Here is a 24,594-nt window from a genome sequence, read left to right as displayed (position 1 = left end):
TTTTCCCATCTTTGGCAATTCCACTTAACGTTGGGCAGTGCATGGAGCTACCCCTTCCAGGACTTTTCACTGTAGATACCAAGAGCTCCTATTTACATCTATCATCTCACTGGAATTTCAGGCACAGAGGATTGACAGGGTCAGACCTGGGCTTTAAGGCAGCTGTGGGGAGGACAGACGGGAGAGGGGAGGGGACAATGTCCAGAGTGGGATCCACGGGAGACTGGCCAACTGTGGGGCTGGGATGAGGGGACAGAGCTCAGGAAGAATCCAGGCATTTTTGAGCCTGGGTGACTGAAAGGGACGAGTTAGAAGAGGTCCAAGGCTGTGTATGTAGCACCGGCTTAACTTTAGTTCGTCCTGGACCCTTTTGGTGGTCTGGTGATGTCTGCGGATCCCTGCTTCGCAGCATCGTGTTTTTAAATACGTATAAAATAAAACACATAGGTTACAAAGGAAGCCAATTATATTGAAATAGTTACCCAAACGGACCTTAGTAGAGTTGAGAACTCCCGATCTAACCGGCCCTTCGCTGTGGGGCGCTGCCCTCAGTGCCCGACAGGCTGCATCTGCTGAGTCAGGCGCTTTCTTGTAGGGGAAGCCTTGGACCTGGAGTCAGGGAGATCTGAGTTCGAATTTTGCCTCATCACCTACCAGCTATGTGAGCCTGAGCGACTTTCACCTGCCTTCTACCTGGGTATACTCAGCTGTCACGGGGATCCTGGTGGCGCCTCCCTCCCGGGTCCTTGGGGGGAGGTTCTGCCTGTACGTGGCTGCTTTTATTAGTCTGAACTCCCTGAGGGGTGGGGGCACGGCCATTCTTTGTGCCACCAGCCCTGGCACAGTGCTGGGGAGAGGGCAAGGCTGCCGACTTTCCTAGCACCGCTGAGGCACGTGCTATTTTTATGCCCAATGTGCGGAAGAGGGCACAGAGGCTGGGAGGGTGTGACCAGCCCTGGGGGCCGAGGCTGGCTTCGGGGCAGCACTTGGACATCCGGCCCTCCAGGCAGGGTGACCGGGCACGTCTCCGATCTCACCCCGACAAAGGCCTCGGCTCCAAGCGTTCCCCAGCTCGGTGCGCCACGAGGATGGAGCGCCCGGACCGTGACAGACAAGCTGCCGTCGTGGGGCATTCTGGGAGACGGGAGAGGGAGGAGGGAGAGCGGTAGGCGGAGGCGCCGCAATGCGCGCTGGGTAGCGTACCCCCTTCCCCCCGCGCCGAATTCTCAGCCCGTGAGTCACAGAGAGAGGCCCGAGTGACGCGCGCCGCAGCCAATCGCGGCTCGCAGCGGCGGCGGGGGCCGAGCAGCGGCGGCCAATGGAGTCCTCGGAGGCGGGCGGGCGCAGGGAGGCGCCGCCGGGCGGGGGCCAGAAGCTCGAAGAAGATTCAAGATGGCGGCGGCGGCGGCAGCTGCGGGAGCCCCGGCTGTGGCGGCGGCCGCGGCAGGCTCGGGGGCCGGCGGGGCTGCGTCGGCGGCCGGCTCGGGCTCGGGTTCGGGCGGCGGGGCCGGCGGAGCGGCGGCGGCGGGCTCGGGCGGCTCGGGGCCGGGCGTGCTGATCGGGGACCGGCTGTACTCGGGTGTGCTCATCACGCTGGAGAACTGCCTGCTGCCCGACGACAAGCTGCGGTTCACGCCGTCCATGTCGAGCGGCCTGGACCCCGACACCGAGACCGGCCTGCGCGTCGTGGGCTGCGAGCTCATCCAGGCGGCCGGCATCTTGCTGCGCCTGCCGCAGGTCCGTACGGGGCCCGGCCGGCCGGGGCTGGGGGGAGGGGAGGCCGAGGGAGCCGGAGGGGAAGGGGGGAAGGCCGGGAGCCTGAGGTAACGGCCGCCGCGCCCGGCCGCTAGTGCGCAGGCGCGAGCACGGCCCGGGGGGGAGGGGCGTGGGGGAGGGGAGGGAGGCGGCCCGGCCTGGTCCTTTGTTCCCGGAGCCGCCTGGGACAAAGCCGGGCGTGGGGGCCGAGGGAGGCCGCTCCTCCCCCGAGCGCCGTGGGGGGGCTGGGGGGGGGGGTTCTTCGGGAAAGCCCAAATGGGGCGGTGGCTTCTTTACGCCGGGGAGAGGGCGTACAGCGGACCCGAACCTCAGTTTCCCATTTGTGAAATGTATATTTGGCCCCAGATTGTGGACTTGAGTGGCCTAACTCTTTGGGAAACTCAGTTTTCTACTGTGTAAAACGAATGGTTCGGCCTCTGGAGGCTTCCTAATATGAACCTGTATCATCTTCAAAAAAGAAAAAGAAAAAAAAAAAAATTCTCTGCCTCAGTTTCCCCTTGTGTAAAAATAACAACTCGGTTTCCATATCGTCGTAAGAGGTCCCTTCCAGCTCAGAAATTCATGTTCCTGTGATTCTGTTATCATGTAACATTTCAGAGCTTGTTCTCTCTCGATGACCTGAAGGCTCTAGAATTCTGAACCTAGAACACCAGAAACAGCTCCCTTCCCCCCACAATAGAGGGGACCCCTTAATGACGGCACTGAGAAACTTGACCCCAGACTCTAAGAAAAAGAGTTGAAAAAGGAGGGAGGATTTTTTCAGGAGGGCTCCCTTCAAGCCCACTCCAAATAAAAAAGACAGCTAATGGGGGGAACTGGGTGAAGGGGGGGCCAAGTGGGCAGGTTGTAGTTACTTCTTAGGAGAGAGACTGCTTTTTAATAAATGCGATACAAATGTGATAGCTTCTTAGGGGAGGCCCTGGAGGTAGACTAAAGAGTTTTGTATTCTACTGGCTGAATTTATCTTTTAACACCTGGAGAAAAATCTTTCATTTTGGAAGCAATCACAACAAACAAACCATCTTATTGTGGTTAGGTTGAGATTCTGGGAAGTATTGGTAGAGGGAGGGCTCTTTAACCAGGAGAAAGAGGGGTGTTGCCTGTGTAGATGACTTCCTGGCCTGCCCTGCCTGAGATAGGAAAGCAAAACTAAAAACAGTCCCTACTCTTGAATAATAATGGGTTTTCCCCTGTATTGTGCAAGGGGACAGAAGGGTTGCTCAAGTGTCTTCCTCCTTTGCCACCTCCCCCCTCCCAACGTGTTGATCTCCTTTCCTCACCCCAGCTCCTGTGTTGCTGGATTTAGTTGGCAGGACCTCTTACCCTTTGGCCCTTGAAAATATGATTTAGTGTGTGGGAAAGCACCTGAGGCATCTCCAGCCAAGTCTTATTTAATGCTTAAGAAGGACATCCATGGTGGAGTGGAGGATTGTTTCTTTGTTTACATGTTTTGAGGTGGACTCTTTTTCTTGGTTTTAAGGCAACTGTTGTTTTCTGATGTGGGGAAGTATGGGTGGATCATTAACCATGGGCTGGAAAAGCTTTGTTTTGTTTTCTAACATCTTGAATACAGTGAGACCCAATATCTTTTTTTTCTCTCAAATTGAGATGATTCTGGCACATCCTGAACAGTACTTTTAAAAACATAATACTGAATTCTTTTCACTTTCTAGGTGGCCATGGCTACAGGGCAGGTGTTATTTCAGCGGTTCTTTTATACCAAATCCTTTGTGAAGCATTCCATGGAAGTAAGTAGAACTTTTTCCCTTTTCTTCATTTCCGTTTCAAGCTAAATGCCTAAGATTTTAATATGTAAAGCTTAATTAACAACATATTTACTCTTTCTCCTAATTACGAAAACAAGGTATCCTCAGTAGATTAAGTATTTTTGCTTCATTATGTTTGATAAGCCATGTAGGTTGTAAAGCGCTGCTTATCTTACAGGTTGTTCTGTTACTTGTATTTACCTGCCATTTTCTCTTACTAGCCCTCCTTAAGCTGATGGAGGCGATCACAGTTCCAGATTTGAGCAAAACATCAGTATGTTGCAATACTTATATTTCAGCATGTGTCAATGGCCTGTGTTCATCTGGCCTCCAAAATAGAAGAAGCTCCAAGACGGATAAGGGACGTAATTAATGTGTTTCATCGACTTCGGCATTTGAGGGAGAAAAAGTAAGTATTGGTATTTTTTTGAGTATACAAAAGAATCCTAGTTTTATTAGGATCATAAGGGACTTTGAGTTGTCATCTGGGTACTTCTGTCCCAATCTGTTTATTTTTTACTCATGCAGAAATGTAGGCCCCCCAGAGATTAAGGGGTTTGCACAAGGTCACACTGGTCATATGTGATAGTGTGGGGATTTGAACCCAGATAAGATACTTTGACTCTGCTGAGCAACAATTAATGAGTCTGGGTTGTTATTGTTTCAACTAATCTATATCTGTTGATTTTCTTTTCCTTTATCATCTCCTTTGGCTTTCAGTGAACTCTACCTTTTGACTAGTTGAAAAGTAGCCTAATGTTCTTAGCTAAGTACTTTGTAATCTCTAGGTGGATGAAAGCCCTTTTCAGAATGTAATAATTTCATTTATTGATTTAGATTATTGGTCTTCCTTTCCCTGCACTTCTCAGAAGTTCTTATGCTGTTAAATTATTAGTGACACAAGTGAAATCAGCCAGCATTTCTCAGTGCCTGTGTGCCCAAACTATTAAAATTAGAACCTGAATTGTTAGTATGTGCAAGGAAGAGGAAAACCAATGAGAATCAGTGGTTAGGTTAAAAATAAGGGATGAAGGAGAGTCATTCATGTTCATAGGGGAAAAGAGGTTAATCTGACAATGTGTCCTAGGTATGATGTTTACAATGTACATACGTAATGCTATCTACTATAGAGATGTACAGTGATGGTTTTAATTTTTCTGGGATTTGATTTGACTGGGAAATTTGTTACAGGAAACCTGTACCTCTGCTCTTGGATCAGGATTATGTTAATTTGAAGAACCAAATTATAAAGGCTGAGAGAAGAGTTTTGAAGGAGTTGGGGTTCTGTGTCCATGTAAAGCACCCTCATAAGGTTGGTATATTTTCTTATAATGTAAGTGATTCCTGAATACATGCTCTCATTAGACTCACCTTGCATCAACATTCATGGACCAGTTTGTGCCATTTTAGCTAAGAAATAAAAAAAAAATCACATTTGTCCATCTCACCAGTGAATGAAGACACACCAGAGGCGGTTTGCTTTGGTTTTCCAGTTTCTGTCAGTAGCATAGTAATCCTACTAAATTTCTAAAGATTGCCAAATAGATGGTTCTGCTGTAAAAATGTACACTAGCTTCTGTGGGGTTAGAAGCATTTTTCTTTATCTCCATTTGTTGTCACTGCCGCTGACTTCCTAAAACTGATTGGACGCTCTCTCTCTCCTACCTTGAATTGCCAGAGTTCCAAGAGCCCTTTTCTGTCATAGTGAAGTAAATCTGATTGTGTCAACTACAGGAGCATGGCTCAAGCACTTGAGTATTCTGCTATCCCCGGCAATGAGAGGGTGTTTTTCCTGGACTTCACTTAAAGCATTGCTCAAATCTAATGTTGATAATTGTAGTGTTCCTTCCCTAGATGTATTAGCTTTAGATTTTTAAAAACACCTTTTAGCTTTTACCAGGAGTAGTCCTTGCTTTTACTGAGCAAAATAGCCATCGAGATTGGAAATTGAATTGAGAGCAGAAATTAGATTAAAACTTCCTACTGTGGAGTTGAGGCATGCTTAGTAGGGGATCACTGCAGCCCAACTTGAGCATCCTGGTGCCTTGCAAAGCAGGGCATGTGTATCATTCAGCAAACACTCAGCGTCCAGCAGTTCTGTCTGTCTGTCAGGATATGCCATCATGAGGCTGCTCCTTGAAAATCTAGCATGATGATCTCATTTGCTGCATGGTTACCCCTATAAACTAAATTCTTGGATCTAAAGATTCTTGGTAATAACTGAATGACCCATATCTTCCAGATAATCGTTATGTACCTTCAGGTGTTAGAATGTGAGCGTAATCAACACCTGGTCCAGACGTCATGGTAAGTTGATTTTTTTTGTTTTAAGAGACCAGCAAGGGCAGTGGCAGAAATATGTTGATTTGAGGCACTTTGGGCAGTGGGTAGTCTATCCCATGACTTTGGTTGTGGGCTCCACAGTTGTCTGAAGTGCCCCAGTCTGCTGTGTAGATTTCCATCAGCTTCTTAAAATTTCAGGCACTGTCTTATGGTAAGGTAGTGTATATCCTCCTCCCCTGTTTCCTCCTTATCTTCCATTGCTTTCCCTTCCTGTGAAAGGGTTCAGCTGGTCTTTCCCTTGGGCCAAGTACATGAGGAAGTACTTAGTAACCCTCTTTGTGCTAGAAACCCAACCCCCCTGTCACCCATTGACTTGGATCATTGGACATAGTACTGGGATGTTAGAGACACTAGAGTAGACAGACCTAGGGTAGGGACTTAACATCTGTTAGAAAACTTTTTCTATCTGCTTCTCTATTAAATCCTTGTGGGAGGAAGGAGAGGGACAGAAGAATTTCCTAAAATTCCAGGCGTTAATTTTAGTAATGCGAATGCTTGAAGCAAATTTTGATTTGACAGTTTAGGGTGTGTGGGTTTTTTTGTGTTTCGTGGTTTTTTTCATGGAGTTAAATCTATTAAGGGTCATATTTCTGCTGACTGAACTGTCTGGTGCTATTACTTGTTTGATGGAGAACCTATTTTGACTTTTCTTTTCTGTACTCTTTTAATCAAAGGGTAGCCTCTGAGGGTAAGTGACTAAGACTTCTCCTCTGCTGTCCAAGCGCTTTGGTGCAGGGATAGCTGCCGTCTTCAGTCAATCCAATGCAGGCTCTCCAGAGAAGGCTGGCTCTAGACAGGTGGTATATACGATAGTATAGTAACTGGCCGACTGCTTCTTGTGGTTATCTTTGACTTTTTTTTCTTGTTCATTTTTTTGTTGTGCTTTGACAACTGTATTTATTAGATTTTATAACTGTTTTAACTTAAATTTTGTCAATTTAAAGCTGCTGTACCTGTATATTAAAGGTGTTTACCTTTTTCTTTGCAAAACTGTAAGGGGTGGGTGGAGGTGGGAGTTCAAAAGCGTGACAAACTGGTTAACTGGGATCCAGATTGGTAGTAGTAGCCTGTGGTCCAGTTTGTCTTGGCTGAGAACATATATTGCTAAAAAAAGTTCTTTAGTTGTGCTTTTTCAGCAACTGCTATAGTCTAGTAAAAGGTACACACCTTTAAACTTTGATATACTTAATTAAACATTGTAAATTTCAAGTACAGCAATAAGTACAAATATTCTTTTTAAATGTTCTTAATTGTTTTGTATTTTAGGACTTATAAGGAAAGTGAATTGGGCATGATTATTGTTTGTGGCTGTTTTGATTAAAAGAGAAAATTGCTGTAGCTAAAATGTTATAAAACATCTGTTTACTGGCAAAAACAAAAAGTAATAGCTCCTACTGACCAACAAATGTGTAGTTACCTTGGAGTTTCCAAAGTCTAATGGTGACTTTATTTTGTTCTTTATTGATGCTTACAGCAACACCTTTTGTAGTCAGATAGAGTGCCTTCCTCATAACATCTTAATGTAGTTCTTAGAAACTTGTGGGTGGGCAGTATGTGCTTAATGCTGCCTTGGGGTTCAGGGAGAAATGATAGGCTAGATAGTAGGATGGTCTGTCCCATTGACTGATGCTTGAACACAAGGAATCTGTGGCTATGCTTTGAAAACTCTTTGGAGTTGTAAATCATGACTTTAAAAAAAAAATTTTGTTCTCCTGGGGTCAACCCTCATCTTTCACCATACTTCATCTACAGCCAGATGCCCAAGTTCTGATTTTAATATATGAAATTTTAAGTGCCTTTCTCTGAAAAAAAATATGTTGAAAATGTAGTGAATTAATATTTTACATTCTGTTTAGATAAAAACCTTTTGTACTTTGATAACTTAAATTGCAATATAGTTTTAAAAAGTGCTTACTGACTGTGAAACTTCCAGTATTTTATTGCCATTGTCTGATTCTGTGAATGTTCATTTTAAGACTCCTTGTTGAAATGGGACAGTTTGGAAACGATTCTTTGATAAACCTGCGAAGAGGATTTCACTTTGGGTATTGAGCCTTCCTCTGCATGATGTTCCCATATATCCGAAATGCACAAGGGCGTTTTTCCCATCAAATGGATTCTGTTCCGGATGCTGTGAATCAGTCCGTCATGGGAAATGGACAGGTTGAAAAACAAACCAAAAAAAAAAACCCAAACATTTTTCTGATGCAAAGGAACTTCAGGGAAGAGGATGTCTAATCTCAGAAGAACTCCAGAAGGGACCAGTGCCCAGCTGATGACTTGAGTTTGCATGCTTCTCTGCACTACGGAGATTGAGCATAAATTTCTTTAATTGAATAATTTTAACCACTATGGTAGATGATGTCTTTCCAAAGCGTTGTGCTTTTGCATGAGAGCAGGCCAGTAGTCTTAGCAGGAGAAAGTAAAGTTAAAATTGGTTCTCTTTCATAACAGTATTGTCTGACAAAGTCAGCTTTTTAAAAAAAAAATTTTTTTTTTTTTTTACTGTCCCTCCCCTCATTCCCTTTGTTCAGAAGAAGCTATTCTGATGATCCTCCATTAACTCTTGAGATTTACAGGACTGTTTAGCCCTCAGATTTAGAGGTAGAATGCTTAGAAATGGAGTGATTTATAGCGAATTGCAGACGTGGTCAGCATTGCCTTGGGGAGTTGCAATTCTTTTGTGTTTGACTTTTAGGAACTATATGAATGATAGCCTTCGAACAGATGTCTTTGTAAGGTTCCAGCCAGAGAGCATTGCCTGTGCGTGCATCTATCTTGCTGCTAGGACATTAGAGGTCAGTATTTGATTTCTCTGGTGTAAAATGAGTGGTTGAAATGGCGGTGCCTTCCAGAAGATGAGCTTGTTTTTGCTTGACACATTTTATTCAGCCCAGTAAATTAATTTGGTTAGTTGCCTTTCCTGACCTTTTTTGAACTTGTAGATTTGAAGACCAGTGGGCAATTGACTGTATTTAAGTTTCTCATGGGATTTCTAAAAATAATATTTTTACCAGGGTAATGCATTTTGGTAAAAAATAAAAATTTACCAGCCATTTGTTTTGTAGTACCTGGCACGATAAGGGTGTGAATATTTACAGTGGTGTTCCTTTTCATAGATTCCTCTTCCTAATCGTCCCCATTGGTTTCTGTTGTTTGGAGCATCTGAGGAAGAGATTCAAGAAATCTGCTTAAAAATTTTGTTACTCTATACTCGGAAAAAGGTTTGTTTTATCTTTCTACTATTTTTGCTTTGATGTTTTCCCGCTTAATTATGTGTGACCATTGTCCATTGATTTTTTTGCTTCTTTCTTTGGGCTGGTGCTGCTGTTGTAGGTTGATCTGACATATTTAGAAAGTGAAGTCGAAAAGAAAAAACATGCCATTGAAGAGGCAAAAGCCCAAGCTAAAGGGCTGCTTGCTGATGGGACTCCCATTTTAGACAACACCTCTGGCTTTTCCCCTGTTCCTAAAATAGGTGAGTCTTTGGTGAGGTTTGCTCTTACCGCTTCACTCTGTGTTGGGGAGATGTGTGTACCTGTGTAGTGAACATTTCCGTTGTGGCTGTGCACTTGGGTTTTTTGACATTGTGGTACCTCAGTGTCTTTGGTTTCCTTTTGTAATCCTGTGTATTTTATGCATCTAAAAGCATTTTGAGAAAGGGGTCCATGATTCCAAAAAATTAGAACATCCTCTAGGGCCAGACGCCACTTTGTGAAGTTCTCCTCCTACTCCTTCTAGACAGTGCTGCTGCTGACTTGCCTTCTTTCTGTTTCTGCTACATTGAAATTGTAGTTATCTATCCAAACTGCCCTCTGATTACAAGAGGATTGATTGATCAGCCAGAATTTAGTAATAAGCACTGAGTCCCAAGCGTTAGGTAAGGGAGAGAAAAATGAAGTTTCTGCCATCAGGGCACTTACTGTCTATCCATGTATGGTGGGCCAGCAGCAGAAAAAGGTTTCATGTAGGATGTGATACTTGAACTAAGTTTTGAAAGGAACAGGTGTGTATCTAGGCTGGGGGAGGGGCAGGCCAGGAAGTTGCAGTGGTGACTCACTTCAGAAGCACCAAGATGGCTTTGCATTACAGGCCTAGAAAGATGTATCAGAGCATGTGTATGAAGAACTTAAAATGTCACACAGATTTGTCTTTGATATTTTGTCTTTGAGATTAGAGAGAACCCTTGGTCAAAAGTCAGCTTCAGGGATCCTGTGGAGGGCTGTGTGAGGGACAGATGGAGAAGCCAGTCACCAAGCCCAGGGAAGATGAGGACCTGGAGGAGAGGCACTCAATTCTTTTCATAGATTCACCTTTCAGAGACTTTGCTTTATGGTGGAGACACATGATTAACCAAGTGATGTTCTCTGCTGAGGCCCATGTGCCATGTTTTGTGTCTGTTTGGGTCTTGGAATGCTAGTGCACATTCCTCTCTTCTGCCTCCAAGGTTTGCCCCTCAGCTGTTCTGTGCTTCCTTTGGTATTAGAAAGAACAACTCCATTCACAGGTGTGATGATTGCCTCAGTGTGGGGTCGGAAAGGAAGAATAGTGGAGTTTCAACTTGTGTATTAAAAGTTCTCTCTGACTCCTTTATTTTTGGTGTTCCATGGAATTTCTTATATTTGTTTTGCTAGAATCCCCCAAAGAAAGCAAAGGGAATAAACCTTCCCCACTCTCTGTGCAAGCAATGAAGAATGCCAAAAGGAAAATGGAGGGTGCCAAGAGGGCCAAATCCAACAGTCCAGTGAATGGGTGAGGCTTTCTTCTGGGGTGGGCATTCTGTACCCCTTGGGTGGCTGATCTTTCAGTCTGCCTAAGGAGTCCTTTCTTTCCACAGCTTGCCAAAAGGCCGAGAAAGTCGAAGTCGCAGTGGAAGCCGAGATCAGAGCTACTCTCGGTCACAGTCCAGATCTGCGTCTCCCAAGAGGAGGTATGTATATCTTGTTTCTATTGTTTCTAGGTCCCTGTCAGGTGTTCTATCTAGTGTAGAGCTAGGAGGTTGGGTGAACTTTGGGTCCCTTAAGGAAAGTAGATTTCATAATGTAGATGTTTCATTGGGGCTGTTTTTCTTTAGAAAAAGTGAAAGCTGTTCAACGTCTAGTGGTTCAAAGTCCCAGAGCCGCTCTCGGAGCCGCAGCGACTCTCCCCCAAGACAGGCCAACCATGGTGGTTCTTACAAGGGCTCCAAGATCAGGAACTACAAGAAATCAAAGGACTATAAGTATGCAGCCCAAAAACCTCGGAAGTCTCGCAGCCGGAGTTCGTCCAGATCTAGAAGCCGATCCAGGGAACGCTCAGATAATTCCGGGAAATACAAGAAGAAGAGTCATTATTACAGGGATCAGAGGCGGGAACGTTCTAGGTCTTATGAGCGGACTGGCCATCGCTATGAGCGAGAACACCCTGGACACAGCAGGCACAGGAGGTGAGGCCTGGAGGCCATCTGGCAGACAGGGCCTCTGCTGCCTTCTTTCCCATAACCTGGGCAAGTTGGTGTCTGGACTGACTTGACCATCATCTCTGCTTTATTCGTTCCTCAACTTGTTAAGCATGAACTTAAAGGGAAATGGTCATTTAATGGACATGGTCATGAGACTGAAAATAGAATCAGGTAGACAGCTTGGTTTCCCCAACGACTGTCTAGTTGGGCATCTGGATCTTTCCTTGGAAGTTGGCACTGGGTCCATCCCTGTAACAAGTGTTAGTCCTAGAACAGACAGATGGGCAGCCACAGCCTCCTGTATGAGATTGAGAGTGGACCTCTTTGTTGTTCTGCTCCAACTCTGAATGGCCCTTCTGGATAGAGCTGGAAGAAAGCTCAAATGTTTATTTAATTAAACCTTGTGTAGCTTGGTGCTAACTACAAGCTGTCTTTTTCCCCCCATACTGAAACTCAATTACGTTAAACCAAGAAAAGTGATTTTTAGAACTTCTACCTATATTAGGTTGTACTCGTGTATATATTTTGCAGTGTTTAACAGTACAATATGGTAATATGGCCTTATTAGGTATCCTTACACTTTATCCACATTGTAAATAAACGTGTTTAATACAAGGTAAAGCTATTATACTGAAAATTCAGAACTTGAATTCTGTCAGCTTAAAACTTGTGTAGAGAATTCTGATTTAAAAATGTGAAGTATTTAGATCTGTGTATTGAAAGTAGTATATTTTTATCTGTGCAATGCTGAGTGCAGGACACCAGCTCATGAATAGAGAAGTTTCATATATATGCATTTTATGTGGTTTAAAAAAACACGACTCTCTACTCAGGACATTTGAAACTTTGGAGAATTCGTAGTCTGTCGTTCTGCTTGCTTGTTAAAACGGAAGATGTAAGAAACGAGTGCACAGCCAGCAGTACCAGTTCTAGTGGTATATCTGAGCTGTTTCTTTCCCTGCTCCCTGATTTCATTAAAGTATTTGATTTTGTATTTAATTCCTGTGTGTGCATGTCTTTCTCTGGGGAAGCAGGCCAACTTGGAGTGAAAAGGAGAGGATGTGGATTTCTGAGTGACTTTAAGCAGTTTTTTAGGGGGACCCACCATAGGCTTTGCTGGCCCTCAAAGGATGAGCTCCCACCAGGCCAGGAGAAGGTCACCTGTCTACTGCACAAGGTCACAAGTACTTGGGAAAGCAGGAGGTGGTATTCTTTGGGGCAGCCTTGTCCACCTAAAGTTAAGAGGTGTTTGAGAGAAGGCAAGTTCCCATGGTCACTGGATTTGGGGCAACCAGGAAAATCGCAAAAGCACAGGATTTATAGCCTGTAGGTTTTGGCTAGGTGTCTTTGTCAGGCCTCCTAGGTTGTGTAGGGGCGTCACAAAGACTGGTGGTTGGAAATAACCAGCCTGGTGCTGCCTTCTTTCCCTTATGGCCCCCCATTCCTGGAATGCTTTCACTCTCCTTCCTCCCTAGCTGTTGGCTGCCTTAGGGCTCTACTCCTGTCCCACCTTGTGTGAGACTCTAGTGTCCTACTGCTGAATCATATCTGTTTGAACATCTTTGTATGTTGTTACCTCCAAGATATGAGCTCCTTGAAGGCCTGGGATGGGGAAAGCAGTTAACGAAGGCTTTTGAAGGGTACTGGGTGGGGTAAGGACTTTGTAAGATTCAAAGGAGTCCTAACAGGCATGAAGAAGAGCTCTCGATATCCCAGCTGACAGAAGAGTCCTCAAACCATTCTATTCTTGGGAGGGAGGGTTGTGATCTGGCAGGACATCATCCTGGGGCCGTTGATGGAGCCATTCAAGCCACTGTGAGTACTGTCAAAACTAAGACAGCCTCCCCCAGTCTTGAAGGCCCTGAAGGCCCTGCTTTTTCTAGTCCTCACCTATTGGAATATTGGAGGAGACATGAGCATATGAGGCAACCTCATTTTGGCTCTTACTGTAGCACAGGGGGGGAAGTATGATTCCTGATTGGCTGAGAGAAGAGAGGACTCCCATCTACCTTTCCCAAGTCCCCACTGCCTCTGGCCACATGCCTGTGATTCTACTTTCTCACTCCAAAGGATCTAAAACAGAATTAAGTCTCATACACTCTTGGTTGGATGCTCTCAGCTAACCAGGAATCATTCCTGCCAAACCACTCCAGGCCTGGTAGTAACAATTTGACTAGAAGGTTTGTTTGGGATATGTGTCTGCACTTTGGAGATAACAGTGCATTCAGGTTTAAAAGTGGCTGCTACTAAATGTTTTACCCACTCAGTTTCACTTATGGTGTGGCCTAGCTGATGGATGAATTACTGCTTTGCAAGGGTTGGGGAGCTGAAAAGTAGGGGTTGGCACATTTCAGCAAGCAGGCTACCCAGTACCCAGTCTATGGGCATCGAGGAATTGGTTAACTAAGGTAAGGTCCCCTGGTTCCCATTTGCTCCTGGTAGTTATTGCAGAGGTACCAAAGGGGCAGTAAGCATTTTCCTTATTTGGTACAGTACTTTATCAGAGTTCCAAAAGAAAAATTTCCTCCAAGTGAATTTAAAGAGGAATCACCAAGAAACAAACACCTAGTTAGGTTCACATTTTTGTTTTTACTCTTGGACTTGGGTTTTTAATCTTATCATGAATCTTTTTTTCCCCCCAATATATTATTTTTATTTCATTGAATATTTTCAATTACATGTAAATTTTTTAACATTTTATTAAATGTTTGTAATTAAAATTTTATATTGCGTATTTTATCATTTTATAAAAATCTTGACATCCAGATTCTCTCTCCCTCCCGCCCCTGCCACCACTCACTGAGACAGCAAACTATATCCATTATACATGTGAAATTATGCAAAACATTTCCATCTTAGCCATATTGTTTTTAAAAGCAAGAAAAAGAAAATTATGCTTCAATCTGCCGTCAATCAGTTCTCTCTAGAGGTGGACAGCCTGTTTCATCACGAGTCCTTTGCATTCATCAGCTTGACCAAGTTCACAGCTGATCATTCTAATACTGTGCACAGTAATCCGGTGGTTCTCACTTCACATTAGTTCATAGAGGTCTAGCCATCTAACATTTCATTTTTAAAAATTTTGAGTTCCAAATTCTCTCCTTCCTTCCTGCCCCTCCCCTCTCCTGAGAAGGCAAATGGTTTGATATAGATATAATTTGATATAACATGTGCTATTATAGAAAACATCAGCTCCATGTGACTCTCAAGCCTACATATCAAACCCTTCTCTCTTGATTATACATGTGAAGTCATTAGCATTAGTCTCTAAGACCTGTGAGACTCAGTGTCTGTTGGTAACTCTGGTCATCAATTTAAAAAGATTTCCCATTTACAACCCTTTTTAATATTTGAGCAATGAGGTTGAATGGTGTTTCTTAAAATGTGATTTTTGTTGTTATTTTCAGTCGTGTCTCTTTGTGATTCCCTTTGGGATTTTCTTGACAAAGATACTGGAGTGGTTTACCATTTCCTTCTCCAACTCATTTTGCAGATGAGGAAACTGAGGGAAATAGTGTCAGGTGACTTGCCAGGGTCACACAGCTAATAAGTGTTTGAGTCTGGATTTGAACTCAGGAAGAAAAGTCTTCTTGACTCCAGCCTTGGTACTCTATCCATTGTGTCCTCTTCTCACCTCCAAAGTGGTATATTTTATTTAAACTAAGAGATCCTTCTGGAAGTTGTTTAGCAGGATTGTTCCCAGCATACCAATTCCATCTATCTAAAAATTTGCAGGAGCTGTGAAGTGAGCCAGTGGATAGAGTGCTGGACCTGAAGTTGGAGGACCTCAGGTCAAATCTGGCCTTACTAGTTGTGTGACCCTGGACAGGTCACTTCACCCTGTTTGTTTCCTCATCTGTAAAATGAACTGGAAAAGGAAATGGCAAACCACTCCAGTATCTTTGCTAAGAAAACCTCAAATGGGATCACAAAGAATCATACGTGACTGAAAATGTCTGAACAACAAAGAAGTTGTAAGTCTTATACCTGTACTGGGTATGCATGAAAAACGCTGAGGGACAGAGGTATCTCTATCTTTAAAAGTTGTATTCCTCATCTTGGAGGTTTTTCAAAACTTCCAGCTGTACACTCCTTTTAGGAATAGGGAGTCTGACCTAAAACAAAAAAATTTACCATTGAGTAGGAGCTTGATCAAAGCCTCACCCTCTTGGGTTGTTGTTTGCCCTTGATTCTTGAAGAGGACCATGACATCAGGGAGGTGATGCCATGACTTGCATGTGAATTGGATTTAAGTGAGGCAGGGCTGTGCAAAGCCAGCAGCCTCCCTGTCTCCCCTGGAGCCATCTGGGTCCAGTGGCCAGTTACATACAGATCCGGATGACTGAAATGGCCCCCACTCACCTGGGAAACTGCCTTCACACCACAAGGGAGGACTGAGAGAAGCCTTGTTTCAGCCCTAGCCTTCCGCTGTTCAGCATCTGGTGATTTCTGTAACACATTCTCAGATTTTCTGCCTAGATGATCTGTGTCTACTGCTGACCTTTATATCAAAACATAGAAAAAGTCCACAAACAAAACATACCACTCGTAGGAAATGTCAGATGTGCTACGTTTATGTCAGTTCCTGTTTAGAGACTTGTAAGGCTTGGAAATTCCCAAAGGGGCTGGGAACACTGAAATTCTGACTCATACATCCTGGGCTTTGTCTGTTACGCAAATGCTAAAGAGAAAGATGAGGAAAATGTCCCTGCTACTACCTGTTCCTGGAGTTAGGCCAATTTCCCTTGCTCTTGGAAGGCATTAGGGTCTTTCCCTAATGGATTACAAGTGGGCCAGTGGCTGAAATGGATTTAGTCTCCAAATGGGTAGGTAACTTATAGCATTATAGGAAAGGCCTGTGCTGAGGTTGCTTAGGACAGATAGATAGATAGATAGATAGATAGATAGATAGATAGATAGATAGATAGATAGATAGATAGATGATAGAAATGGATTGATGGAGAGATAGATGATGGATGAATGAATGGATAATTATAGATGAACAGATAGATGATTGATGGATGGATAGATGAATGGATGGATAGGTAGATGATGGATGGATGGATGGATAGATAAAGTGATTTTAATTGCTTACTATATGCCAGGAACTATGCAAAGCACTGAGGAGACAAAAACAAAGAAGTAAGACAGTTCCTGTGCTCAAGAAGCTTATATTCTTTTTTTGAAAAATATTTTTAATTTATGGAATAAAACAAGTATTTTCATAACAGCACAATTAAAAAAAAGTGATTGTGCATGAAACTACAAGTCTACTATGCACAACTTGCTATTTCTTTCAAATATACAAAATTATCATATAAATTTTTTCTTTTTCTCTTCCCTCCCTCTCCCCCGACCCTAGAGATGGCTACCATTAGACACACACACACACGCACACGAACACGCACACGCACACATACACGCACACACACGCGTATATATGTTAAATTATTCTATACATTAGTTGTATTTATCAGTTCTTTTTCTGGATTCAGATAGTGTCTTTCTTCATATGTCCATATGTTAATTTGGGTATTTACAATAGCAAAGATAACTTATTCACTCAATGTCTTTCTTAAAACACTATTGCTGTTACTAGCTACAATTTTCTCTTGGTTTGCTCATTTTGCTCCTCGTTATTTTGTGCAAATCTTTCCATGTTTTTCTAAAGTCATCATTTCTTAGAGCACACATCACAATCATATACCCCAACTTGTCCAGCCATTTCCCATTTTGATAGGCATCCCTGCAATTTCCACTTCTTTGCCACCATAAAGAGAGCAACTATAATTATCTCATGAAAATGGGGCATGAGGAAACAGATGAGGGAGGAGGGCTGGTGATATTGGAATCTTACTCTCATCTGGGTTGAAGAGGAAACAAAATGTACATCTGAAGAGATTTAGAAAGTCTTCTGAACTTCTGGAGAGGTGAGAAAACTGGGGAAGAGGATGGGGAGGGACTTTTAAAAGAGTGTATAGAATAAGATTAGGAGGGGGTGAGGAGAAGATAATTTTAGAGGGGTGGGTAAAATAAGGAAAAAGAGGGTATGGGGAAAAAGAAGGTTATTGGGTTAGGGAAAAAAGAGAGGCTGAGAAGGAAAATAGGGAGTAAAAATAAGATGGAGGGAAATTCATAAACAGTAATTAGAACTTTGTTAAGTCTATGAGAGTATGAGTCATTCCCCAATTGATAAATGGTCAAAGGATATGAACAGGTGGTTTTCCAAAGAAGAAATCTAAAGAATTTATAGTCATATAAAAATGCTCTAAATCATTATATATCAGAGATATGCAGATTAAAACAATCTTGAGAATATTTTGCATCTGCTAAGTGATGGAAGGCAAAAGTGACAAACGTTGCAGAGGATATGGAAAAATTAGGACATTAATTCATTGTTTGTGGAATTGTAAAATGATCCAACCAGTTTAGAAAACAAACTGGAATTATGCCCAAAGAGTTATTCAACTACCCTTTGACCCAGCAATGTTGTTACTTGATCTGTTTCTAAAGATGATTAAGGAAAAAGGAAAAAAGGAGCTTATATTCTAGGTACCTCAAGGGACTTTGTGGAGATGGCCCAGAAGCCCTGTTGAGGTCCGGTTCCGGGCCTTATAAGTTCCTTGAGTGCAGTGATTATCTTTCTTTTCGAGTAATGGCATTTCCCTTGTTTTGCACAGTGTTCATTGACTTGGATTTAGTCTGAGAATAAATTACGGTTTTGATAAGAAGGAAGATCTCACACCCTAGGCGTTGTTTCCTTAGAACATTTTCCAAGCAGAAAAGGTTTGAGATCTCAGACTTCAGGCAAGAACAGCGAAATGAGACTTTTTAATATTTCCCTTTATCCAAGGTACCAAGATATTAAGAGACACCCTGTTTTCCAGAGTTAAGGGCCAGAAAGCAGGCTGTCCCCTGAGTCTGGCATAATAGCCATCCTTTGCATTCACTCTTTGAATGATCTCACCCTCTGGCAAAATCAATTGTTGTACTGCTTTCACCAGCACCAGGTGTTTTCTGAACTCCAACAAGCACTAGACAAACTTGAACAAGGAACCATGTTCCAGTCATGAAGTCCTGCTATGAATCAAACTTATCTCATTCTTGCTACCATCTCTCATTGTCAGGGTTACAGCATAGCCATTGGCATTAGTCTGGAGATCTCCCTGCACTGCCTCGGGGTCTCCCCACTAGGGGCAGGGCTCTGGCACATGTATCCTGCTTGCAAACCATTTCACTCTCTTTGAAATTAAACTTTTGTTTGATCTCTGCCTCTCCTGCCTCTAGTCTGCTCTGTTCGGTTCCTGCCATCCACAGGTTAGAGGCTGGTTCCATCTGATTAACAAAGGACACATTTCTTAGTATTTTATTCAAGAGGCAGTGTGGCTTAGTGTCTAGAGAGCTGGCATTGGAGCTTTGAGAAATAACTCATTCAGGTTTGGGAGGGGTAAAGATAAAAGAAAAGTTTATTAACATAATCGCAGTGGTGGGTACCTCATGAAACAGACACACACTCCAGAAAAAACGTAAGCCTTAAAAACCTGTGCAAAGTCCCTCCCTTGTCTCCTCATTGTCTGGGTAATGCAGGGTGTACACTTTTCCAATACACCTACTACACTGTTCCCCCTGACATGTTCTCTCTCCCACTACGAGCATTGTAAGACCATTTAAATGAACCTTCAGCCCTCCCAGAAGAGATGTTAATATTCCTAAGCTTATTATGCATAAGCATTCCAAGTAAGACTTCTCTTTTACTCTACTTAGCTGACTTCTAACCTCAAAACAAGATTCAAACCATTTGGATCCTCGTTTAGCACATTATCCTCTGGGTGAGACATAACTCCCTCGCTATGTCTCCCATTCTGCTGAGTATTTGTTATTCTACATTTATGGACACCAATTTCTCCATGATATTTCTCAGTTTCCCTCTTCTTCTGCTAGAAGATAATCTAGTACTAGTCTATGTTGGAAGTGTCTTCTACAATCAATTTATTTTCCTGTATTTGCTGCAAGTTAAAAGACTTTCTGGTATGCATGGATCTCCTAGATTTCATAAGTCATATATTACATAATTTCTGTAGAAGCAAAAGTTTTGATCATTCCTCACAGGAGCCATGAAGATGTGTTCAAATCCAACCTCTTAGCACCAACTGACTCTCAGACTCCTGGGAAAATCATTTACCTCCCAGCACCTTGGGCCATGTTTAAGTTCTGTAGGTTGCATAGAAGGTGCCAACTTATGTTAACAGATATGGTTTTATCTTGAATCTTTATTTCCCTTTTCCAAAGAAACCACAGGTCTACTCCCTATGCAAGTGTCCTAATACTTCCCTTTTAAGGGAGAAAGGGGGTTGTAGTGTGTTTCCACAGGGGAAAGAAATCAAGTCCTGTTGATAGATGAATAAAATCTCATGGAGCTTCTCTTAGCCCTGAGAAGTCAGTAGAATAGTCCTTAATCCTATACTGGGCCCTGGCTGGGCTGGAGGGAAGGCCTGTGGACTTTTATGGGGCACCTGATTGCCCTGATCACAGATTAGGCTCAGAGACCAGGTAAGGTTTTAGATTTAAAAAGCAAAAACAAAGTCGCACACGGCTTATTAACCCCACACAGGGAGTAAAAGACAGTCAAGTGGCAGAAATATCAATCGTCCATCCCCAAGAGGTTTTAGTCTCTTGGGTTTCCCAGACTTGCTCATTGGTTTACTTCTGTCATAAGAAATCAGTGGCATGGAGAGAGTGCTGGGCTGTCTGGTGAAGTAGGAGTGGAGGATGGGTGTCTTAGCAGGTGACCCCAGGGAGCCTTGCTTTGTGTCAGGGCCAGGGCTCCAGACCCATGATTCAGTCCTATGTCTCCCAGCTGCTACTTGGGTGATTTTGGGCAGGTCACCTTTCTTCCTTAGCTTTCTCATTGATCAAAATGACGGGGCTGGGCTTCATGGTCTGCAAGGTCCTTCCAAATCTAAATTCTATGGCATTGACGAAGTGGGGGAAAATAATAATAATTGTAGGGAAAAGGTATTAATATAGCACCTACTGTGTTTCAGGCACTGTGCTAAGGGCTTTACAAAGATTATCTAATTGGAGAACACAGTTTCCCTGCCCAGAAGTCAACTACTATTAATCAAGTACCTGCTATGTTTCAGGCACCGTGCTAAGAGTTTTACAAATATCTCATTTGAGAACACAGTTTCTCTGCCAGGAAGTCAAGTCAAATAGCATCTGTTAAACACCTACTGTGTGCCAGGCATCAAGCAATGGGGATACAAAGAATGGAAGAAATTGGCCTGGGAGTACAGTACTGGGGATGATTTTCTTCCCACCAACATGTGGCTGGTTGTAGCATGAGGACTTGGGTATGCATAATCAGCTTTATGCTTGCCTCCTTTGCAGGAATAGAGCTTGGAGCATGCGTGTGTGTGTGTGTGTGTGTGTGTATGTGTGTGTGTGTACCTCTTTCTCTCTCTCTCTCTTTCTCTCTCTCTCTCTCATTTTTAATATTGCAGGTCACCCCAGCCTTCAGCAGCCCCATAATTTTCCTTCTTTCGTTCTGGGGCCTGGTTTCTCATGCACCAAGGTACAACTGTGAAGCGTTAATCTCCATCCAGGCCTGACAAGCATGTGTTTTTCTTTAGCGAGGCGCTATCTGGAACAGCTCCTTCCTAGGTAATTGAGGATTAGGGCTCAGCCAGATCGGAGGTGGGCTGGGCTGGCTTTTATTACCCATTTGTTTCCAGGGGAGTGGGGTTTTTGCAGCTGCCCTCGGAGCATTGGCTGAACACTGGCTGGCGGGCTGCCCACATATTCCTTCAGCTCCCTCCTGGGGAGAAGACTTAAGACTCAGCCCTTCAGGGGGCAGGGGAATCACATTTAGTTCCCAGCTTGGTCACTGAGCTGTAAGCAAACTTCCTACTGCCCTTGCCCTTGCCCTTGACTCATTTTCCCTGTTCCTAAGATAGGGGTCACAGGCCTTCCTCTTTGGGAAAGGCCTTGAAGATCCGTGAATGCTTAAGATAGGAATGGGTGCTGCTGCTCTTTTTAGGATGTTGCTTTCCTATCAAACAATCAATCAGTGAACATTTAGTCTATACCTACTATGTTTCAATGGGCACCTACCTGACCTCAAACACTAGATGTGTGACCCTGGGCAAGTCTCTTCCCCCTCTTCACCTCAGTTTCCTCATCTGTAAAATGTATGTAACAATGCAGAGATTAGAGGACCTTTCATGGTTTCTTTCAGCCCTAGGCCTATGGGGCGTTGTACTCAGTTAGTCTCTCATGCCTGAGATTTTATTTACCATATAACCAGTCAGACCACATCTTGTGTTTGGTTCTGGGCACCACATTTTAGAAAGACAAGAAGTCTCCAGAAAGAGGGCTTCAGGTCTATGCCATGAAAGGATCTGAAGGACCTGGGACACAGGTAGGGAGGCAGTCAAAGAGTCATAGATTTAGAGTGAAAAGGGACCTTTTCGTTTTTGTTCTTGTTCAGTGTTTTCAGTCATGACCCTGTTTAGGGTTTTCTTGGTAGAGATACTGGAGTGGTTTACTATTTCCTTCTCCAGTATATTTTACAGATGAGGAAACTGAGGCAAACAGGGTCAAGTGACTTGCCTAGGGTCACAGAGCTAGTAGGTGTCTGAGGCTGGATTTGAACTCGGGAAGAGGAGTTTTCCTGACTCCAGGTCTGGTATTCACTCTAGAAGGTACTTTAGGGGCCATTAAGTTCAATTCCTCTCATTTTACAGATGAGACAACTGAGGTCAAGGGAGCTTAAGTGACTTGCTGAGGATCACATAACTAGTAAAAATAGTATGTATATGACACTGTAAGGTTTGCATGTTGTTTCACTTGATTCTCACAATAACCCTGGGAGGCAGGTGCAATTATTATTTCCATTTTATGGATGAGGAAATTGGGATGAGAGGAGGGGTAGATGGTTTGCTCAGGGTCACATAGCCAGAAAATGCCTGATGTGGGATTCGAACTCAAGTTGTCCTGGGCCCAAGTCAGCATTCTCTCCTCTCAACCATGCTATCTCTCATGTTTAGCTTGGAAAAGAGAAAGCACAGGAGAGATGGGATAGTTGTCTTCAAGTGTTTGAAAGAATTTAGGCTTGATGTCAGGAAAATATTTTTTAAACAGTTAGAACTGTCTAAAAGTGCCTTTGGAGGTAGTATATTACCCCTTATTGGGGATCTTAAGAGTGGAAAATGGTGGACGCTACATGTGGCATGTTAGAGTGGACATTCTTTTGTTGGTCTGAGCTCAGGCTGGGCTTTGTGCTTCTAAGGTCGCTGCTAACTCTAAAATTCTGTGATCCTGGCAGATAGGATGGGATTCATCCCTAGTTTATTAAATAAGAGACTGAGAGTTGGTGATTAGCCCAGGCCATGCATAAGGACTTTACCAGGTCAATGAGGAATATGACCCCCTAGGTTAAAGTTTTTTTAAAATTTTATTTATTTTTAGTTTTCAACCTTCACTTCCACAAGATTTTGAATTCCAGATTTTTCCCCATCTCTCCCCTCCCCCATCCCAGACTTCATGCATTCTGATTACCTCTTCCCCCAATCTGTCCTCCATTCTTTCTGACCCTCCCCCACCTTCTTTTATCCCCTTCCTTTACTATTTTCCTTCAGAGTATGGATTTCTATATCCTATTGCCTATGTATCTTATTTCCCAGTTGCATGTAAAAACAGTTTTTAACATTTGTCTTTAAAAGTCTGAATTCAAAATTCTCTCTCTCCCTCCCCACCTATCCTCTTTGAGAAGGCAAGCAATTTGATATATGTTATACATGTATAACCATGCAAAACACTTCCATAATGGTCATGTAATGAAAGACTAATTATATTTCCCTCCATCCTGTCCCACTCCATTTATTCTGTCCTCTCCTTTGACTTTGTCTCTTCTCAAAAGTGTTTGCTTCTGATTATCCTCTCCCCCAGTCTACCCTCCTTTCAATCACCCTCCTTCTCTAATTCCCTTCCCCCTACTTTCCTGTAGATTAAGATAGATTTCTATACCCATTGAGTATGTATGTTATTCCCTCTTTGAGTCAATTCTAATGAAAGTAAGGTTCACTCACTCCCTCTCATCTCCACCCTCTTCTCCATTGTAAAAACTTTTTATTGTGAGATAATTTACCCCATTCTACCTCTTTCTTTTTCCTTCTCCCAGTACATTCCTCTCTCTCATCCCTTAATTTTATTTTTTAGGTATCATCCTTTCATATTCAACTCATCCTGTGTCCTCTGCCTATATATACATTCCCTCCAACTACCCTAATAATGAGAAAGATCTCATGAATTACAAATACCATCTTTCCATGTAGGAATATAAACAGTTCAACTTTATACAATCCCCTTATTTTTCTTTTTTGTTTATGTTTTCATGCTTTTCTTGAGTCTTATATTTGAAAGTCAATTTTTCTATTTCACTCTGGCTTCTCAAGAATGCATTAAACTCTCCTATACCATTGAATGTCCATTCTCCCCCCTCATTGATTACACTCAGTTTTGCTAGGTAGATGATTCTTAGTTTTCATCCTAGTTCCTTTGAGTTCCAGAATATCATACTCCAAGCCTTCCGATCCCTTCATGTAGAAGTTGCTAAACTTGAAATATCTTGATTATGTTTCCACAATACTTGAATTGTTTCTTTCTGGCTGCTTACAATATTCTCTCCTTGACTTGTGAACTGTGGAATTTGGCTATAATATTCCTGGAGTTTTCCTTTTAGGATCTCTTTCAGGAGGTGATTGGTGAATTCTTTTAATTTCTATTTTACACCCTGGTTCTAGAATATCAGGGCAGTTTTCCTTAATAATTTCTTGAAAGATGATGTGTAGGCTTTTTTTATTATGGTTTTCATTCAGTGCAATAATTTCTAAATTATCTGTCTTGGATCTATTTTCTAGGACAATTGTTTTTCCAAAGAGATATTTCACATTGTCTTCTATTTTTTCGTTCTTCTATTTTGTTTTATAATTTCTTGATTTCTCATAGAGTCATTTGCTTCCATTTGCTCCATTCTAATTTTTAAAGTTTTTTTTCTTTAGTGAATTTTTGTGCATTCTTTTCCATTTGGCCAATTCTGCTTTTTAGGTCATTCTCCTCCTCATTGGCGTTTTGTACCTCTTTTGCTATTTGAGTTAGTCTATTTTTAAAGGTTTTATTTCTTCAGTATTTTTTGGGGTCTCCTTTAGCAAGCTGTTGACTTTTTTCTCATGGTTTTCTTGCATCACCCTCATTTCTCTTCCCATTTTT

General features: G+C 42.9%; 1 protein-coding gene and 1 long non-coding RNA gene across 5 annotated transcripts; one reads left to right on the top strand and one right to left on the bottom strand.

Moving 5' to 3' along the window:
* Positions 1-448: 448 nt before the first annotated feature.
* On the bottom strand, positions 449-1,291 carry LOC140504020 (uncharacterized). Its single transcript, XR_011966941.1, has 2 exons — positions 1,204-1,291; positions 449-609 (listed from the first exon to the last, which is right to left on the bottom strand). It is a non-coding gene; the product is annotated as an uncharacterized lncRNA (long non-coding RNA).
* An 86-nt stretch (positions 1,292-1,377) lies between these two features.
* On the top strand, positions 1,378-12,324 carry CCNL2 (cyclin L2). Of its 4 annotated transcripts, XM_072608504.1 has the most exons (11): positions 1,378-1,737; positions 3,450-3,524; positions 3,842-3,951; positions 4,734-4,854; positions 5,785-5,849; positions 8,584-8,683; positions 9,005-9,109; positions 9,222-9,363; positions 10,520-10,637; positions 10,723-10,815; positions 10,960-12,324. In XM_072608504.1, the coding sequence occupies exons 1-11, from the start codon at positions 1,393-1,395 to the stop codon at positions 11,312-11,314; spliced, it is 1,629 nt and encodes a 542-aa protein (XP_072464605.1). In that variant the 5' UTR covers positions 1,378-1,392; the 3' UTR covers positions 11,315-12,324. The 4 variants fall into 4 exon arrangements, 3 of the variants coding, with proteins under 3 accessions (XP_072464605.1, XP_072464607.1, XP_072464606.1); XM_072608505.1 differs by lacking the exon at positions 1,378-1,737 and having other exon boundaries at positions 3,764-3,951; XR_011966939.1 differs by lacking the exons at positions 8,584-8,683; positions 9,005-9,109; positions 9,222-9,363; ... (1 more) ...; positions 10,723-10,815; positions 10,960-12,324 and adding exons at positions 6,560-6,682; positions 7,862-8,338.
* Positions 12,325-24,594: the final 12,270 nt, after the last annotated feature.

This window comes from Notamacropus eugenii, chromosome 5, assembly GCF_028372415.1.
Source record: "Notamacropus eugenii isolate mMacEug1 chromosome 5, mMacEug1.pri_v2, whole genome shotgun sequence".
NCBI classification, from domain to species: Eukaryota; Metazoa; Chordata; class Mammalia; order Diprotodontia; family Macropodidae; genus Notamacropus; species Notamacropus eugenii.
Note: the sequence above shows the minus strand (reverse complement) of the source record. Positions and strands in the feature narration are given on the sequence as shown.

What these genes read in the sequence shown, in the direction of transcription:
- CCNL2 (XM_072608504.1), top strand. Translation starts at nt 1,393, where the DNA reads ATGGCGGCGGCGGCGGCAGCTGCGGGAGCCCCGGCTGTGGCGGCGGCC. An exon ending in TCTTGCTGCGCCTGCCGCAG is followed by an intron (nt 1,738 to 3,449) that starts GTCCGTACGGGG and finishes TTCACTTTCTAG; the next exon opens with GTGGCCATGGCTACAGGGCA. An exon ending in TACTCTATACTCGGAAAAAG is followed by an intron (nt 9,110 to 9,221) that starts GTTTGTTTTATC and finishes CTGCTGTTGTAG; the next exon opens with GTTGATCTGACATATTTAGA.